This window comes from Sebastes fasciatus, chromosome 14 (assembly GCF_043250625.1).
Source record: "Sebastes fasciatus isolate fSebFas1 chromosome 14, fSebFas1.pri, whole genome shotgun sequence".
NCBI lineage: Eukaryota > Metazoa > Chordata > Actinopteri > Perciformes > Sebastidae > Sebastes > Sebastes fasciatus.
In genome coordinates, this window is record NC_133808.1 from 19741163 (window position 1) to 19761324 (window position 20162).

Below are 20162 nucleotides of genomic sequence, written 5' to 3' on the forward strand. Positions count from 1 at the left end.
AATAGAAATAAATAAATAATTTCGGATAAGAGGAGCTTGATCATCAAAATTGGACCTTTCCTTTTGTTGTTACTCCATGCCACAGCAATTACTGATTAATATTGTTGGCTATAGAAGGTAATTGAGTAATCAATTATTTCAGAACTTCTTGGAACAGGAAGTTATATTTCTGTGATTAATGGTGCTGTTTTTTTTCCCTTCTCAGTTAAGGATGTTCCACATAATAGAGTCGGTGTCACCTTTTGGCCAAACTACAAAAATGATGAAAGAGTCGACAGGTGAGGAGCCTGGACCTTACTGGCAAAGCTACGATGTCAGAGTTGTTAAGTCATGTGGTATGCTAATTCTCAAAAATATATATATCTACAACTGTTCTTTTTTATACTGTTACTTTGAAACTCAAGTGACGTGTGATACATTTCATTTTTAGATCATTACTTTGAGGCACGTCATCTCTTAAAAAAATCCCTGACATGCAATACGTCAGATTTACAGTCAGAAGAGGAAGAGGAGGAAGTTCAATCAAAGAGAAGGCCAAAGCCGATGTAAGTATTGGGTAAAAAAAAAAACGATGTATTGCTTTTTTTTTTTTTTTACAATTCTGAAATAGATTTTTGTATAAAGAGAACAGAGCTGACACTTTGATGACACAGCTGGTTGAAAATCGACTAAGCATCCCTTTAAGGCAGAACTGTGCATGCAGAATATTCCTAACACAACCATCATGGCATTCTTGACCTTTTACACTAGTTAACAAATTGAGTTCTTTAGCCAGTGAAAACATATATGATGTTATTAATAAGGGAGTCTGCAAATCAAGATAACATTATGTTGACAGCTGAGCATGGTTATTTTTCCATCCCACTTTATAGTCATGTCCTTGGGGACTCCAATGATGACAGTGAGGAGGAAAGTCCTCTAAAAAAGAGAGCCAGAGGTCCAGCCAAACCCTCACCACAGCCACCAGCTCCTATTATCCCACCCCCACCTCGCTGTGTGCCAAGTAGCGTGACAGTTGCCCTTCCTCCACCCGTTGCTCCTCCTTCACCCACTCCACCAGCAGTAGAGCAAACCCCTTCTTCAAACCAGGTCTACAGACTTACCTGGCGAGGGGGAAGGTGTGGATCAGACACCATGACCTGTTCGGGTGAGCAATACCTCAAACGGCTATGAGATTCAAATTGAACCTTTCAATCATTGTGCATTCGAATTGTTGAATCATAATCAAATCGTGGGTGCCAGTGAAGATTCACACCTCTAGTAGATATGTATAACATGTAAGATATAATTTGACCTTTACCTTCTGGGAAATCATATATGATTTCTGATTTCCCAGAAGTCTTTATAGATATTTAAATCAATATCCTCCTCACAAACACTAACCATACACTTCCATGTAACACACACTCACACACACACACACACACTTGTCTTTTTAAAAAAAATATATTTACTGTATTGTTATTGTTGTTATTATATATATCTTGTCCTAATTGTCTGTAATCACTATTATATAGTCATATTATTTCTTTATATTAATCTTGTCTCTATAGGTGGAGGCTTCAGATAACCCGTTTTTGGCCTCTTCCTGTACTGTATATTATTTATTTTTATTATGTTGTATAGTCTTAAATTGTGCGAAACAAATAAACAAATACACAATGAACCACAAGTCTAACCACGATAGGACATTATTATAAGTGATGTACTTGTACACTTAATGTTAGGCAATCCTTTGTCAGGGGATGATTCATATTCAGTTCAGTTCAGTGTTTTGTTGCCTGCACCTCTCCGACATTATTATTATCACATATAAAACATGTTATTCCTCCACTGCGCTAGATGCTGCTGCAGGCTGCAGCTGCTGTCACCAAACCGGGCAGCTTCTTGCAGGAAAACAGCAGGGCATGAAATGTGACCCGCCCGTTGTCTTTCTATCTGTTATTGTGATGTTTAACTGCGCTTTACAGCTGAATTAACTCTCGATACATGCGCATCTTCTTATTAGGAATGAAAACGGTATGTAAAATCTTTTGTTTATGCGCCATCGAATAAGCTCATTGTTCAGGTTGCAGCCAGGCCCAGGAGGCTGCTGCACAATACAGCTCATCTGTTGTGGTATATTTCTTGGTTTTGCATGTTACGGTTTGGTCAGTTCATCAACTCTAAAACAGGTCAGTTTATATATCGTGCCCTGACATACAGTACAGGATAATATAATCCATGTTTTTTTTTTCTTCTTTTTCTTCTTTGTCAGCTTCATTAGTACTGCTAACATATGTATTCTACTTTTTCCCTTTTCTGTTTCCATATAGTTTATGTTTTGGCATTTCTCCATATTACTCCAAATATGAATAGTAGTACTGTGCATATTGTTATTATTATTAGTGGTAGTATTATTGGATTTATTTAAAACGCATACAAACCTACATCCTCAATACACATCAACCAAAATATATATATTTTCTATTTTATTTATCTATTCATTTTCTACCATGAATATATCTTCCATTGTTTCTATTCCTTTTTGTAGTCGCCCCTTCACTCACTGATCTTTTGTATTTTGTATTTTTTTTATTTTTGGATCTGTAGTATTATTATTATTGTTATTTTTTGTTCTAATAGAGCTGATAGGACACACCGCTGCATCCGCCTGGACCCTCACAGCTGCAGCCTGTGCTCCAAAACCTTCATCTCCTCCGCTCACCTGAACCTTCACCTCGCCTCTCACAACAAGGAGAGGAAGTTCAGATGCAGCACCTGTGGCAAGTACTTCCATCAGTCCTCCCACCTGATGGCGCACAAGTTAATCCACAGCGGGGACAGGCGATTTAAATGCCCGGAGTGTGGCAAGACTGTGCCATACACTTGTGCCATAGAACAGGACTGACGCCAGTACCCTAACCCTGGTTCAAACTAGCTCTAACATGTTCACCGAGCCTCCTGTGCCATTGCAGGTCGTATGCTTTTCACAGAAAAAGTCTATCCTATGTATATTTGTCATTACATCCCATACATACAACCCTGATTTTGTGATCCAGCTCAGTACAGATCATGTTATTGCATCAACAAAGAAGCACACATTTGTGGTGTCGGAGGGGCAGTTAGCGTTATTCGTTGCTCATCCCAGCAGTAGTCCTTTAGTTTGTGGTGTCAGTAACCTAACGCGTAGAAATAATGTTGTTTGACTCGATCTTGTTCTTTTCTAAATCTTAAAATGTGTTAATATAGTTATTGTTTTATCTGAACCAAATGCAATATGAGTGATGTGAAAGATGTTGCTCTGAATAACGAAAAGTGCCGATCATTCGAGATCGTGAGATGGCGAGGAATATAATCGTTGCTTGTTATTTAGCAACGTGCCAAATGATATGAATCAAGCCGTAAGTGTTTTTTCAGACGCCTCTTCCTATCCCAGCTCCGGTTGAACTTAATTTTGTGAAGTTTATCAGCTGTTGGATAGATAGGGAGGGAATATGCAGAGGGAGGTTAGGTGTGGGAAATCTTGCTCTTATTGCACCCAAAGTCATCTTTTTGGCTAAGATGAATATACTTGATCGTGACATCAGCCATTACAAACACACTTTCTCCATAAATATTTTAATAATGTCTGTCCCTATCGTCCGTTGTGTTGAATGTGTGTTTTATAGCAAAAGACTGGAAGAAATTGCAGTTGGTATGGGTTTGATGCAGAATGTCAGAGCCTCGCTTCGAGTGCCATAAGGTCGGATGAGAAAATTGTTGCATGTACCGTATGAAGGTCTAATATGCTCGTAACACCTTGACCTCCCACCTTATCACATTGACTTTTTAAAGATTCACTTCACTTGTTTGTTGCTTCTTTTTTCTATGTGCACATCCCTTCAGAATCAGGCTCCAGCCTGCTGTAAGTATGTACAGGTTTTGTGTAAATTATTAATAGACGGAGGAGACGACAGGAAGCTTAACACAAAGACTGAATCTGGTATATATGTGTGAACTTCTCCCTCACAAACAGAAATTATTTGAAACTCATGTGTGGACATTGAGAGGAGACATGAAAAGCTTTTTTTATAGTATGAAAGAACAGTGGGAGCTGGCCACTTCCAGGACGAGGGCGAAGCACACTCCGAGCACAAGGAGAAGACCGTTACGCTCCGGTGACCGCTGAGACGTCACATCCTCCAGAGCAAACTGTTGTTGTTAACATATGGAAAGATACATTTGTCTGATATATGGTTAGTTGTCATTATTTTCATAACATGATTTCTTAATGAATAAAAAAGTGCTTTTAACTTGAAATGTTTGTCTTCACTGAAAAGTGGACGTTCAGGTGTCCTGTCCAATAAGAATATTCTAAACTGGGTTTTCTAAATGCTACAATCTGAACACATTTCAGTTCAGTTCCAGCTTCTTGTAAAAGACGTGCACGCCCACACAGGTGTGTTCAATATCCCAGGTGATTAGACTGTCAGTTGAAGGTGAGCAGAGCTAAACTGGAAATAAAAGACGTCAACAGACTCCATTTACTAATACAAAGCGGAAGTTATACCGGAACTAAGAAGGTAAGAAACCCTCTAAATCTCATTGACGTTTTGTAACTGTGCTAAAACTCTCTGGATGATAGCCTTCTCAACAGTATGTTGTGTCGTTCACTCCATATGTATAAAAAATGTTCTGGAAAACTTCAGGTCAATCTTCACTTATCCCAGTTGTCCTTTCTCGAATGTATAAGTTGATTAAAACAAACAACAAGACATCAAGATGTATGATTATTTATCAATTACAGCTATCAAGCTCAAACAAGGTGCATCATAGATTTTTTTGTTTTATTTTCTGAACATTATAGTTTTCTGTTTTAAGCAGTGTTTTGGTAGTTGGTTAACATGCTATCTAACTGTTCAACAATTATTGCCGTTTTAGCGATAAAAGTTGCTACAAGTTTCTTTAAGGGGACCTCTAGCTCACCCAGTAGAGCGAGCGCCCCATGCAGGCTGCGTCCATGGCAGCGACATGGGTTCGATTCTGACCCGTGGCCCTTCGCTGTGTGTCATCATGTCTCTCCCCAAAAAAGCCCTAAAATAAAATCTTAAAAAAAGTTGCTAAAAGTTTTTTTTTTAAAGTAGCTAAATTTGCTAAAATATTTTTTTAAGGGCCTGGGTAGCCGGGGGAAAAAAAGCTAAATCTAGCAACAAAATTGCTAAAATGGCATCACTGGGAGTTAGAAAACACTAGCCCGTGTGTGACATCATGACAGTCCTCGATTCTGATCGGCTGGCTGGTTAAAGTAGGCCTACAATTGAACACGCATGACGCAGGTATTTGTTTGTTGGCTTGTTTGTGGTTCTACATCAAGGCACCAGTTTTAAACTGTAGTAAAGATAGACATGGTTTAAGTTTAGCTAAAGTGCTTTATGCTTGGATTATTTGTGTAACCAAAACTGAACCGACTGAGAGAGACGGATTCTTGTGAAGAAGATAATTCAGGGATTTGTGAGAAAGCAAGGGAGTGATAGATGGAGATAGCTAGCAGGATGCAATGCTATTCACTATTGTTAAAGGTTGACTTAAGAACAATCTCTTTCTCTCCAGGATCACTCATTGAAAAACCAGATCAAATTATTAGTTTGTAAAGTAAACAAATAAGTGATATTTTTGATCATGTATGGCATTTTGTTGGCGGGTGGTATAACAAGCAAGATAATAGGCCCTTTTCTTAGCAGCCATTTTGACACGTCATTGCAGGGTAAACACAGGTGTAATTAATAACATTAATTGTGGCCCTGTTCCATTTAGGTGAGCCAGGGCCCTGGTGTTGTGCATGCTGGCTCACTGGATGGGACCATAACACATTTGATCAATTACACCTGTGTTTACTCTGCTATGACATGTCAAAATGGCTTCTGTGAAAAGCCCTATACCCTCCAAGTTTTATGTTACATGATGATAAATGACGCTGCAGTGAAGAACCACCAGGCAAACCACATAACGTACTGCTGGAACGATTTGTGGGGTATCATCCAATACCAACAAAGCAAACAAGAGTCAATGAGACGTCGATCAGCCGCAGTCTGTTGACACCCACACAGTTCTGAGAAGAGATCTAATCAGTCAAAGTCATTTCAATCATCTGCGTAAGTTTAGCATGGGTGCTTACTTTAAAGCTCAATTTGAAAATAGCTCCTCAAACTCATACTGAGTTTTTATGACTTATGTTCTGTCACTCTAGCCCACAGATATAATATAATCTTTAACTATTGTCAGTACTTATTATTGGAGAAATCTCCCTCAAACAACGGGTGGGTTGCAACCAAGTTAAAAATAAAAAAGCAATGGATTACGCTTTTTCAGATTGTGGTAATAGAAAATGATAGAGGAAGTAAACTCCCTAGTTATAGTGATACTGTGTCTACCCCTGACCATTAAGTTTAGTATGGTATTTAAAAATATGAAACAGAAAATGTTGTGACAAATATATGATATGAGAGTGAATAGGTATAAATGATAACAAACCAAAAATTCCATTTTATTTATTTATTTATTTCTAAGGACAACACAATCATTTCTGTATGTGCCCGTGTTTCAATATAATATAAATGATAACATTGCAAAAAAAGTTAATATTTTCATTTTCATAACTAAGTTGTACAGTGATTATATTGAAGCTAAGTGAGTATATATAAATGATAACAATGCAAAAACCTTTGATATTTTCATTTTCGTAACAAAGTCATACAGATATTATATTGATCCTAAGTGAGAAGTCGTAAATGATAACATTGCAAAAAAAGTCTTTATAATTGAATTTTCGTAAACCAAATTTGACAGTGATTATATTGATCCTAAGTAAGTAGTTGTAAATGATAACATTGCAAAAAAAAAAACATTTTCATAACAAAGTCATACAGGTATATTGATCCTCAGTGAGTAGTTATAAATGATAACATTGCAAAAAAAGTCTTCATATTTTAATTTTCATAACTAAGTTTTACAGTGATTATATTGGTCCTAAGTGAGTAGTTGTAAATGATAACATTGGAAAAAAACAACTATATTTTCATAACAAAGTCATACAGATATATTGATCCTCAGTAAGTAGTTGTAAATGTTAACATTGCAAAAAAAATTCATATTTTCATTTTCATAACAAAGTCATACAGTGATTATTTTGGTCCTCGGTGAGTTGTCATAAATGTTTACAACAATGCATAAAATGCTTTGATATTTACATTTTTATCAACAAATACCTAAAGTGATTATATTATTAGGTCTTCAGTAATGAGTCACAAATAACACAAACTTTTTCATTTCAGAATTTTCACAACATAGTCATGTTTATGTCTGTCCTGTTAAACAAATGATACCGTTATTTAGTTTATAGTCATGTTTCAATATCACAATATGGCTGACAGCATTTTTATCATGTCAAAATATCTTAAATTGCCAACATGACACATCTGTGTGTCTTGAATCCCTAATTCACATATGCCTCCACCTTACGGAGAAGCTCAGACGCCTGCTCCACTGCCAACAGTTCATTCTCTGATTTGAACTGTTCATTTGGGATATGGGGAAATCGATGGCAGTTTGGATACTGAGTCTTTTTGGCGTCCACTCCCAGCGTCTTCAGACTCTCCACAATTTGAGGCAGACCTCTCAGTTGGAGGTTGCAGAGAGAAACTTGCATGGCAAGGGCTGAAATGGAGCTGCTGGCAGGATGTTGACCATCTCTTTTATACTTTGCAGCTATGAGAGACTTTTCTACTGCTTGATGGATTTTGAACAGACACCACTCTGTGCTCGCCCCACCAACGTCTTTGTCAGCGGCGTTGAGATCACAGCGAGCTTGTCTACACCAGCGCTGGGCCTCCTCTTTGTTCGGCCTTGGGACATTTTCATTATGGGTCCAAAAGTTGTAGGAATGGTTGCCTCCAGAGAATCTCTCTCGGCCATCTCGGTGATGCCTGGCCTCCTGATTCCATTGCTGATAGAAGTTGCTGAAATTGGAGTTTCTGCTTGGGGAGAACGGGCCTGCAGTTTTGCCTTTGCCTTTTCCATTGATGAGCTCATCAATTCGATTCTGCAAGTATTTGAATGCCTCGGTGGCGAGAGGTTGACAGTCAGGGTTTTTGTCAGGATGCCATCTAAGGTACAATCGTTTGATGGCTTTATGCCTCTCCTCCTCGGGAAGAGTCCAGATCTCTGTCAAACATTTGTCAATTTCACATTTAGCTTCGTCAATAGAGGCCGGTGAGGATCTCGTAGATGACGAACTTGTAGATGATGGTTGGGAAGAATGTGGCGCAGCTCCTGCTAGTGGCACCAGGTCCATGCAAGAAGCTTCAGCAGATGTGCAAGTCCTCCCTTTGGGTTCTGGCTTCTTTTGTCGTTTGAACTGATACAGGTCAAGACAACTGACTTCAATTGGCTCATCTTCTCCAATTTCTATTTTGTATCTCTGTGAATATGATCCAGAATGCCCAGGCAGTTCTTCAACAATAACTGCATAAATGTACTTGTCGTTAGTGCTGTAGCCAACATATTCCCCCTCTTCAAAGTTATTGAGCACGTTCATGTCCAAGGAGTCATGCCATTCCTCTGGAATTTCTGTTCCAGGCGCTGCTGGATTAAGCCGAAGGCTTTCAGTTTCAGCACTGTCACGGATCCCATTCTTAGCCAGAGTTTTCAGGACATCTTGCAAACTGTCACACACAAGAAGTTGTCCAAGGACTAGGAGGTGATTTGATGCCATTCGGTTCCCTAAAAGAGCATTAATCTCCTTTGTCAATGTCATATTGATGTCATTTAGCACCATGGGCCCCATGGCATCGTTGTGTTTCAAGTAAAAGATGCAACCTTGTTGCCCTTTTTGAACAAAAACATCGATTTCGGTGGCAGTTTTGTTTAGTGGCTGTTTATTCACCCAAAGCATAGTTTTCAGATGTTTGCAGCAGACAATCTGAATACTGCCAAAGGTCTTCTTGCACATGTCAATAGCATCCTCTTGTGTTATTTCTCCCCGAGACTGCTCTCTGATCAGACAAATGAGTCCATGTGTAAATGCTCTGGAAGACAGATGTTTGTCAAACCATCCACTAAAGTCACAGTCAGTCTCAAGCTCACAAAGCTGCATGTTTGTTTCCACTAATCTCTCCTCAGTGAATTGAGACAGCATTGTAGGCTTGAATTTCTGAGGCAGCAGTTGCAGAAATCGATGATGCAAATATATGTCACTGCCCAAATGACATTCACTGAGTTTCTCGAGCAACAGGAACTTATTCTCCAGCGCTGTTTCTAACCTTTTGGTCTCAAACACTGTATCATTGTAGTGGAGTGTGCATGATGGGTATAATTTACCATCTACTGCAGGAAGATACAAAGTCTTTACATCGTCAACAAGGGACTGGCTTTCTTGAGTTTTCATTAACTTGAAAAACTGCTCAACAGCACGTTTCACAGTTTTCTGTTGGTTTGGGTTTAGTTGTGGTTTATCACAGGAATCTGCATGAACTGCTGCCAGAACATTACAGTACTGCACTGCAGTAGGTTTGTCCTTTACACCAATTTTCTTGAAGAAGTCTGCGAACAGGACATCCTGCGGAGAAACGTTGTACAAATACGGTCTAAACTCAAGTTCATGGTCGAGTGAAAAAGAGGCATCATCAGTCCTCACAAGTTCTTTGTCTTTTTCAACCAACACAACAGGAAGACCAGCCAATGGTTGGCCTTCAAACCCGTTTGCTTGCAGGTAGGCGTACGCACTTCGAAACACATTACCACGGGTTTGGATCATCTGGTCAGTTTTACAAGGCGACTGACAGATGTTGCTCATGTTACTAGTTACACAGTGTGAGGGTGGTTGTTCATGCGCTCCTGCATTTGTCATCAATTTCAGGAGATTCTTTGTCTTATAAACCGGTACATGTATAATCGGCATTGCAGACCAAATCAGGTCTTGATGCTTTGGATCGCTGCTTTCCATCAAAGATCCTCTGATTTTAACAGCAGTTCTCTCAGCAGCAAATGGTTGGTGATAGTTGCACAGTTCTTTTCGAATTTTCACAGGGAAAATGAACTTGATGTCAGCGATGCTCTCCAGCAACTTTTCCTCTTTGTTTTCTTCATTATTCACTGTAGCGCAGGCTGCTTTGAAAATTAATGATGACTTCAGTTTCAACTCTTTAAGTTGGCCGTTTCCTTTTGCTTCTGATTCTAACTGAAAAGCAAAATTTATTATGTCCTCTTTTGACACAACATGCTTCATGCCAAGGTCTCTGAGTAAGTCTTTTGGGTCTTTCGTTGTTTGTAGATTTCCTTTACTCAACTCAGTCCAAAATCCTGCAGGCACGAATCTCTCTTGGGGCAACATTTTCTTGTACAGCTCAACACTCTCATCAAAGTAGTATGATGCCATCTCCAATCTGCCTTGAGAATTGCGAATGAATTTCACTGTCTTCATTGAGGAGAAGATTTTGTCCTTGTGCTGAAAATAACTGAATTGTGGTGACAGTAACAGTTTGAGGCAGTGAAGCATTTGCATCTCTGTGAGTGTGTGTACAACGGGCAGGATGAACTTCATGAAATAGTCCACGTCAGTCAGGGTTTTGATGTTCAATGTTTGTGACAGACTGCCGTTCTCTGGACTGTTTTGGAGGAAAATGCTGTTGCTGTCGGACAGGGAGAACAAATCTGGAAATGTCTTTGAATATGTGCTGTTGAGGATAAATACCTCTCTTGGTCCATCAATCCTCACTCGGTTACCATGTATTGTTTCGAATAATGGCAAGGATTTGAGCTTTCTCTGATACTCGTGTTTGTCTTTGGACCTGGATTCTCCAGACTGCAGGAAACACTGAAGCTCTTTCATCTCGTCATTGGAAAGCTTGGAAAACTCTGAGTGGCTCATGTTGAAGACCTGGTCCAACACAGAGCTTTTATCATTCACATCCATAAGTTCAGCATATAGAAGTGAATGTAGGCCTACATGTATCTTAATGAAGAAGACAGTGTCAAGCTTCATAAAACCAAGTTTAAAGAGGATGCCTGATATGTCCTTTTCTGAGGCAAACTGAATCACACTCGGCATGTCTTTCATTGCTTGCAGGAAGTGCTTGTTGTTCAAACTTGGACACACAACGGGTAAAATGCAGCAGTCATTGAAGAGCTTCCTCACATCACTTATTGTCAGACTTTGTTCATCACCACTAGATGTTGCAGGTTTAATCTGACTTGTTAAGAACATCCAAAGTGGTTTCAACCACTTCAACATGGTCTCGTTTGGGACATGAAGACCACAGTGTGGATCAACTTCACAGTTCTGAAGAAGCTGCTGAATTAACGGCTTCAGATAATCCGCTGCACAGGGAACTGTCAAACTGTTGACAAGGCCTAAACTTTGTAGAGCGTGACTATGATCTGTGTTGGTCTGATAATCTGCAAAGTGGTCCTCGTAGCCAAAGAACAGACTTTGATATCGTGATATCAGCTTGGGAGATTTTGAGTCAAACACTCTCAAAACTTTGTCTCTTGTGAGAAGAAGTGGAAGCCCATCGAGTACACTGGAATTGACCTTTTTCCAGTTGAAATCTTTTAAGCAGAAACTCAAGAGCTTTGAACATCTTGTTTCATCTCTGATCAGAGTGGCAGTTATGGGCAACGGTAAATCTTCATCCGTTTGGGTTGGGTCATTGAGGGATTTTTCTCTCAGGAAAGTCTGCACAGTTGAAGGATTCACATCTTTCATTTCAATGCCAGCGGCTCTGAAACTTGTCCAAACTCTGTTCATGGAAGAAGGAACCAATGTCATTCCAAGATCTTCCAAAATGGGATTGATCTCTTCCATTGCTGGGAGTGTCAGGTATGGTGCCTTAGTTGTTTCAGTTTCTCTGACGTTACACCAGTCAAAAGAGTACTCCATTAATTCTCGGCCGGCAATTACGCGTGTGGAACTCCTCAACACTGGAATCATATTAAGGCCTCTTTCTTTGATTGATCTGTATACCTCATGTATCATTTCATGCCAATCCTGACCAACATCTTTGGTCACAGTTGGCCAAAAACACAAGTACGAGCTACTGAAGTATGACTCAACACATGCAGAAGAAACTTTCTTGTCTGCAACGCTACGGCTGATGTAATGAAGGAGATCTGCATACAGTGGAGCAATGACATTTTGTTTCAAAGATTCATTCCAGTTAGATTTCAGACTTTGCCCGTCTTCTTTCCAAAGGCTTCTCCTGGCAGAATCTACCTCAAAGTTTGCATTGACATGCACTGACAGTCCAGTTTTCCCTGGCAAAGGAAGCGAACAAAAGGCTTCCCCATTTAAAATCATAGGGCTGGATGGTGGTATATCTGAACTTTTGCCCATCTTTGTGCTCACACGCGCCGCTACTGCTGCTTGGGGGAGTTTGTCCGATAGTGTTGGTTCTCTGTTTTTGAATGAGCAGAACTGTTCTGCAATGATCCATTTAGTTTGTCTTTTGTCAGAGGTTGAAATCACGGTTCCGTAAATGGCCTTGTCTGGTGTTATTGGTTTGTCAGATTGCAGCGCATTTTGTTGAAGTTTTACAAAGGCATCTTTACTTTCTTTGCATTTCTCTGGCAGACTTTTTTCAACCATGAAGATTGTTTCAAGTTTCTCTGAATGTTCATTGATTTCATGGACTTGTATTTTGCAGATGTTTTTCAGAAAGAGAATAAGTCCTTCAGGATCTTCAGAGAGTGCAGAGCACAGCTCCTTCATGTCATGGTCAGTGACTCCCTGCTGTGATATTTTAGAGCTGTTTGCCATGGTACCCATCCTTAGAGGTAATCTGAACATGGTGCCCTCTTTAAGAGGAAATTTGTCTGGAAGAAAGGATTCATAGACATCCATATACATGGTCTTGAAAGTGTCAGCTAGTGTATAGCCAGTGCCAGCTGGTGGTTTGTCTGAATGGCATTCAATGTATTTTTGATTGGGATCAGAAATGCAGAGTAGTTCATCTCCAGTGAGGATTGATGGGCAGTCAGTCAGATGGTAAACAGAGTTGAATCCTACTCCATATTTTCCTATCTTCCCTGGAGAGTTGTGCTTTCCTCCTTCTCCCAGCTGTTGAATGCCAGCCAGGTCAGCATCAGAAAACACTTTGTTGTTGAACACACACAGTGCTGGACCCTGCAGTTGGTTCCATTTCTTCCCAAATGTTTTTTCTTTGCCGTGCTGGCGTTTGTCCCAAACAAAGTGAATTTCTGTAGCCTCTGCATCATCAGCATTTTGGACAAGCTCTTTAAGGATATCCTTCTTTGCTGGATAGGCTGAAATTATGTTTTTAATTCGAACAGTTAGTTTTTCCTGCTGTTCAAACTCAAAAGCGAATGGTGAAATGTTCTCAACTACATGGTTTTGCAGGGTATGATGCCTGGTAGTTTTGATTCCAAAGTGGCGAGCCATAACACGTGGAATATCCTCGTGACATAATGTGACACCTGAAGCGACTGGCATCCATGGGCTGTCATCGAAAAACATTTCACTTGCAGGTTGTAAAATGCCATCTGCATTGGGTATCAGATAGTCAACCGTTGTTTTCTCTTTGGCCTCATATATCCCTCCTTTTAGAATTTTGAGGCAAATTGTTAGGTCACTCTTTGGCAGGGTCTTCTTACCATGTTGTGAGTGCAACTCCTGGAGCACAGTCAGAAAGTGACCTGTTGTAAAACATTTTTCAACACCTACACTTTCCCAGAGCCTCCTGAAATCAATGAAGGCAGTTGGGAGTACATAGAGATAGGGTTTTGCTTCAAATTGCCCATTCTCAGCTACATGATTCACATTTACAAATGTACTGCCAACAAGAATGAATGGGAATGAATTTGCCCTCTGTGAGATGAAAGTGGAGTCCCCAGAATCACTGAGCCACTGATTCAGGAAATGATAGCATTCACACGCTATTTTGTGAAGCACGGATGTGTCAATGGATTGAGATTGCTCACATGCTTCTTGCAGCTGCTGGAACACATTCTCAGGCCTTGGACTGTCATGGACTCCCAAAATTTGCAGGACTGGATCAGTGTTGTGTATTTTCAGATTGGTATGATCCAGCACGTGTTGTGTCATGCTAACGAGTGGGGAGCATTTGCCACTAAAAATATCAGTGGGCCTTTTAAGTGTGACATTTCTTTCCATTTTTGTATCACCGGGGGAAAATGCTGGGAGAAATTCAGTCATCCTCAGTGTTTCCCAGTGGAGAGAGTCTTCATCATTCATGTGATTCTTCATAAGTTCAAGAAGGCAATGCAAATGCCCCCATGCTTTCTTTTTGTCAGTGCTCCAGGTTTTGGGGATTTTGCCTGCTTTCTCTGTGATGTCTTCCAGTGGGAGACAATCATTTGCCATTCCAAGTTCCAACAAGCGTTGAATCCTTTTGGGGGAGCAGAAGTCATTTTTGGTACCACCAAGCAAGCGTCCTTCTTCTGGTTCAAAAAGACAGGCCACTTTCCCTGACGGATTCACAAGTTTCTTGATGTGCTGGAGCTGTCCGCCTTTTGCAGGGATGCAAGGATAGCTGACCAGTAGTTTGTCAATTTCTTTGACACCAAGGTCAATAGCATGCAGCACGAGAGTATCTCTACTCTTAGGGTCCATGGTACCAAGGTTGTTAAACACTGCTTCTTGGTAAAACTTGTTCCAGTTCCATGTTCTCTTCTGTAAAACCTTCTCTAGGCCAGCCTGTTTGAAGCTATTTCTCAACCACAGTGGAAGGGAAACAACATGGTTGGGTGCTTTTGCATGTTCCTTGCACACCTGCACTGCAAGTGGACTGATGTCTTCATCCTCTTCGATGCTCTCGTGTAGAAATATGGCATTGTTCATTGAGCACCAATGTTCTCCATCACTAAAGAGCTCTGGGCCAATGGAGTGCTGAGCAATGGTGGAGTACAATGCATCAACCAAAGGCTTGAAAGTTTCACTCACTTTCTCTCTATCAGGCCAAAAGGTGTGGTAACAGTAAGTTTGCAGTTGCTCGTTTTCAGACATTTTCTTTAGTGCCAAAAGTGCAGTAACATATGCTGTCACTACAGGATCCTGAAGAAGGGCTTTGTTCCAGTCATGTTTCACCCCACTCTCCCACAGACCTTTTCGGTTGCTCGTCACAGCAAATGTTCCATTTACATTGACTGGAAGACCTGTGTGAATGGAAAGAGGAAGGAAGCAAAATGCCTGTCCAACAAGATCTGTTTGTAATGGGGCCAGTTTCCCAGTTTCTGGATCTTTTTGCAAAGGCACAGCAACCCCCCCTATGGGCAAAGAGAACTTGGCTTGCTTGTTTCCTTGAAGAGCCATTTGCAAAGACTGATGTGTCCCAAAGCAGTTGTACAGGAGCCAGGATTGGACTTCAGTTACACCAGATTGCTGACTGGTTATTTGGACAATGTTGACTGTGCTGCAGTCAATGACCTCTTTGCATTTTCCATCAAGTTTCACCAATGATTTCTCAGCTTGATGCTGCTTTGTCACATTGGTTTCATCAGGAATCTTCATTGTTCTCACAGTGGTTTTGGAGACAGTGAGGACGGTTTCGATTTCATCATCTCTTGGCGGAGTTGAAACATCGTTTGACATACTTTGTAGAGATAATGTATTGATGTTCTTCAAAAACAGCAGGTGAGTTTGTGAATTGTTAGTTAAGTGCTGTTGAAAAGTGATGATATTGTGTTTGAGATACACTTTTGCACTTATTTCTGACTCAAGAGCCTCTTTTTCAGTTCGGAAAGGTAGTTTGATCAGAGTGCCCGGATAGGGCTCAGGGGGACTTTGTCTGCTGAAATTACAATCAAAAATGCGTTCGTATGGTCCAAACTGACCAGGAAAGCAATGAAAGAGTCGTTTCTGAGAGAGATCCAGCTTGATTCCCGGATTTGCTTTGTGTCTGATGTGCTTCTTGAGGTGAGTTACATTTGGATCAAGTATGAGAAGACTGTTGCCACTGAGGATAGAAGGAACATCTGTCACATGATACACTGTATTGAATCCAAGTCCAAACTTTCCAATTTTTTCCACCTTGTTTTCCTTCGAGGCAGCGCCAACTCTGACAATATTTTTCCAATCCTCCGCTGTGAACTGCTCATTATTAAATGCCCAAAGGCAAGGTCCCTGACAAAGTGTCATGTCAGGGTCAATGAGACTTTCGGGGGCGTCTTTGTGCACTCTGAAATCCACCAAGAATTTGCATGCTTCTGCCCCAGCATCCTCTGCATTTTGAATGAGCTCTTTGAAGATGTCACTTTCTTCATCATACTCTTTGAGAATGTTTTTAATCCTCGTGGTTATCGGTTCAGATTGTCCACACTGTTCTATTCCCACTAACTCTGGATCGAGGATGTAGGTACTGAGAAATCGGATGTTAAACCATTCAGCAGCTGCTATTGGGATTTCCTCATGTACAACATGAATTCCCTCCTGGCTGTACTTGAGCTCTTTCAACCCATTTTTGCTCACATCACAGAAGACTGCTGTTGACAGTGGTTTAAGGGTATGTTGTTCACCCTCTAAGAGGACTGGCACTGGGATGTCATCCTGAACGGTCTTCTTCTCTCTCCAAAGCCAGTTAAGGATTTCTATTGACACTTTTACCTCAGAGGGATTTGCAAATGGCTGTTGCCTTTCTTCAATGGTTTGCTGGATAGATTGAAGAATGCCAACAATTTCTTCATCTGAAAGCACCGTTCTCAGGCCAAACTCCTGGAGCAACTTCTTGTATGGCCGAAATTCTTTTGGCACCTTTCCAATGTAAGAGCTCAAATCAAGATTTTGTGGGTAGTCTAGAACCAGATCCTGAAGTGATACAAACTTGTTGTGGCTCCACAGCCAGGGTGTGTCTTTGTTCATCACTGTTGAAAATTCAGAGATGTGGTCTTGCATGTGTTTGTAAATGCTATGCAACTTCCTTTTGAAATCCATATTTGTGTCAGGATCACTCATTTTCTGTGCTTTTGATGTCAAGACTGACAAATTCTCTATCACTTTTTCAGGTGGGGGTAGGCGTTTGAGACCAAGTTGGCTGCTCACTCTGTCACTGAACTTTCCCACCAAAGGCATTACATGCCCAACAATGTCCTCGTACACAGAATCTCTTATCTCATCCGGGCAGAAGAAACAACTTGTCTGAGATTTTTTGTCATTATCAGGCTTAGCACATGGGACCCATTTTAGCATTTTGAGGCGATGGAGTTGCTCATGAGAAAACTTTGACAGCAGATCATTAGTATCCAACATCTTCAAGAGCACCTGAGCTCTTTTGAGAGCCTCAGTTTGAGAGTCAACATGTGGTCTGTCAATCAGTGTGGCGGCATGCATGAAGTGCTCAGGTGACACATCTACTTCTTTATTTAGCAATCCAAGATCTGTTAGGCTTTGCAGCATCTGCGATGTGTGAGTGTATAAAGGTGGGGGGAAGAAATCAGACTCAAAAATGACTTTAAAGGTTTCAATTCTTGGATCAAAAAAGCTTGAGGTCTTTCTCAGCTTTCCATTCACTCCAATGAAGCTCAAGTCCTTACATCTGCGTTTCAAGGTCTGATTTTGAGAGAAAAGGACATCACCGTGCTGTAAAATCCAAGTCATGATTTTCTCAGTGTCTTCTTTTCTGCAAGCCCCCTTCTCAATACAGTCAACGAGGACATTGGCTGCTTCAGCGGTGTCCAAGAGATTGACTTTGAGCAGCTGCAACAGTCTGCGATCAGCCTCAGTTGCGCACTGCACAACTGAATCGGGCATGGGGAACTCTGTTGGTACTTTTAGACCAGAAATTAGAAGCACAGCCCGTTTTGATTGAGCGGCAACGCAGGATCCTTTCATGGTTTGAAACAGAGGCAACTTGGAGAGCAAATCTTTCTCAGTGACTGAGAGAGAATCCAGACGAGAGAGATAATCTTTCAGTTCTTCTCGTGCTCTGTGAGAGGCAGTCTTGAGTTCTCTGATGACATCCTGTGAAACTAAATTCACCAAGACTTTCATGACACTCTTTGGAGATGGGCACAGAACATACGAGTCTAGGTCTTCGTGCTTGAGCCACTGGTTTCCTCTCACCGCTGTGCCACCGACTTTGTTCACTAACTGAGCTATTTGTTCCGGCAAGTTCTCCTGCTTGTTTTTCTGAAAAATGAGGGTTGTGTTCTGCTCTAGTCTTGCTAGTGATACAGGCTGACTGACAGACAGAGGACTGACTGGTATTAATGGCATTCCAGTGAAATTACTTAACTCTTTGAAGTGAGTGTTGAGAAATTTCCAGAATTCTTGGAGCCAGTCTAAAGGCGGATGTTGGCTGCTGCTGATGTCCCAGGTAACAAGCCCTGTCCTCGTCTGCTTCCAGTCCTGTGGCAAATACCTCCTTGTAAATTCAGCCACCTGGTCTGCGTCAATGTTGATGACCTTGAATAAATCTGAAAAATACATATACAAATGTTTGTGTAGTGTGAAAACAAGCAGGTGACAGATGTAAATAACTTTTAAATCACTGTTCAATAAAATTAGATTCCTACTTTTTCTGGCCAGTTCTTTCAGGTGGGTGCTGCAGGCTGGACTGAGATCATCTGAGATGAAGAGGTGTTTGCAGTATGGTAGCAAGACTCTGCATAGAGGGTAAGTTTGTTCATTGTGCATGTAACAAAAACAATGACATTTGCATATTATCTTAGTGTACATTGAATGACCAAAAAAGATATTCTTTCAATCTAAATAATTAGCCAAAAATTAAAGACCTACCTTGGAAATTCGTTGCTGTCAATTAAAGCAGTGTCCTCCTCTCTGTCTGTGAAAGATCTGAAAGAGCCATCGTTGAGTGGAAGAAGCTGAAGACCCTTGAGCTCTTTGTATTTTCCATCGCTCAAAACGTACTCCAAAAGACAGAGTTTGTCGTCTTTAGAGACGGTGTGCACGCCAATCCTGCGGAGAATGTCTCTTAGGAAAGTTGGGGTCACATGTTTTAGGGTGTTGCGGTGTGGGTAGGCCTCATGTATAGCTCTTGCAACACTACCTGGTAAAGTGACAAGATTTTCTTCACAGGAAACCAAAGTCCTTTTAATGGCGGCCAATATGTCAGGGCTTGTCGGACCATTACAGGGGAACACAGCTTCCGATGGAGTGATAAACTGTCTTTCATCTTTGGCAAGAGAGAGGACAGCCACTTCCTGTCTGAATAAGTGATGAAGAACATCCAGAGCAACGCCATGCCATTTGTCTTTGTGCTTTATCTTGTCGATATCTGGCCACAGATCGTACACGGAGGAGACAGGCAGAACAGATGCTTTGGCAAGTTTGATGGCATCTTTAATGATCGTGAGGTATGCCTGTGGGAGCACCTCCTTCATCAGCAATTCATTCCACACAGCGTGTTCGTCATGTTTCTGGTCTTCCTCTTGCCACTTGATGTGTCTTCTGTTGTCTGTGAGGCCAAAGCATGCGTTGATGTAAACAGGGAGTCCTGTCTTGTTGGATTCATTGTTTGGGAGGGGGAGAAAGCAGCTCAGTCTACTCTCACCACAGTCTCTCTTCTCACCACAAGGGAATGCCAAGTCAACTTGAGGGAAAAAGCTCAACTTTTTTGCAAGTGAATCAAGATTTTCTACGTTGCCTTCTTTCATGGTACAGGTTGTCAGAAGCCACTTTGTTTCTTTGTGGTCTTCTGAGTTGAGGGTTATCAGTTTGAACCTTGTAGAACCCTCGATTATCGACTCCTCTTCTGACTCCAGAACCACATCTGTGGGGACTGAGGATTTCACTTCAAGTCTGGTGTTAACGGTGCCATGTACGTCGATATGTATCAAGGACACAGAGGTCACATTTTTCAGGAACAGAAGGCTCAAGTCTGCATCCGCAATGAAGCTATCAAAAAGGTCAACCACCTTGTCAGAGTCATACAGATTATCTGAAATATCTGAGGCCTCTTTGCGCAAGGGGAACCTGAAAATTGTCCCGTCAAAGTGTTGATCCTCCATGATGACTTCTGACCATTCTGGTCTGCTTACAAGCGAAACTATATCTCGAAAGGGTTGAAACTGATCATGCATAGACATTAGAGCTTCTTGGTGCTCTGCATCATCCAGAGACCACAGAAAACCTCCTGGTCTTCCTCCAAATATTATTTTTTCTTGGGGGTCCATCATGCCAAGGTGCTCTGAACTGAATATACTTGGCAAATCTG

General features: G+C 41.1%; 2 protein-coding genes across 2 annotated transcripts in view; both read right to left on the reverse strand.

Moving 5' to 3' along the window:
* The window catches only part of prmt2 (protein arginine methyltransferase 2), a 303518-nt gene that overhangs the window by 155161 nt on the left and 128195 nt on the right, over window positions 1-20162 (reverse strand). The gene's annotated exons all lie outside the window — the stretch shown is intronic.
* LOC141782803 (sacsin-like) lies at window positions 6504-20134 on the reverse strand. Its single transcript, XM_074659539.1, has 3 exons — window positions 18725-20134; window positions 18502-18590; window positions 6504-18402 (listed from the first exon to the last, which is right to left on the reverse strand). The coding sequence occupies exons 1-3, from the start codon at window positions 20122-20124 to the stop codon at window positions 7454-7456; spliced, it is 12438 nt and encodes a 4145-aa protein (XP_074515640.1). The 5' UTR covers window positions 20125-20134; the 3' UTR covers window positions 6504-7453.

Coding starts and splice junctions, on each gene's coding strand:
- LOC141782803 (XM_074659539.1), bottom strand. CDS start 20,124: ATGATGGACCCCCAAGAAAAAATAATATTTGGAGGAAGACCAGGAGGT. Junction 18,591..18,724: donor GACAGCAACGAATTTCCAAG/GTAGGTCTTTAA, acceptor CCCTCTATGCAG/AGTCTTGCTACCATACTGCA. Junction 18,403..18,501: donor GAAAGAACTGGCCAGAAAAA/GTAGGAATCTAA, acceptor TGTATTTTTCAG/ATTTATTCAAGGTCATCAAC.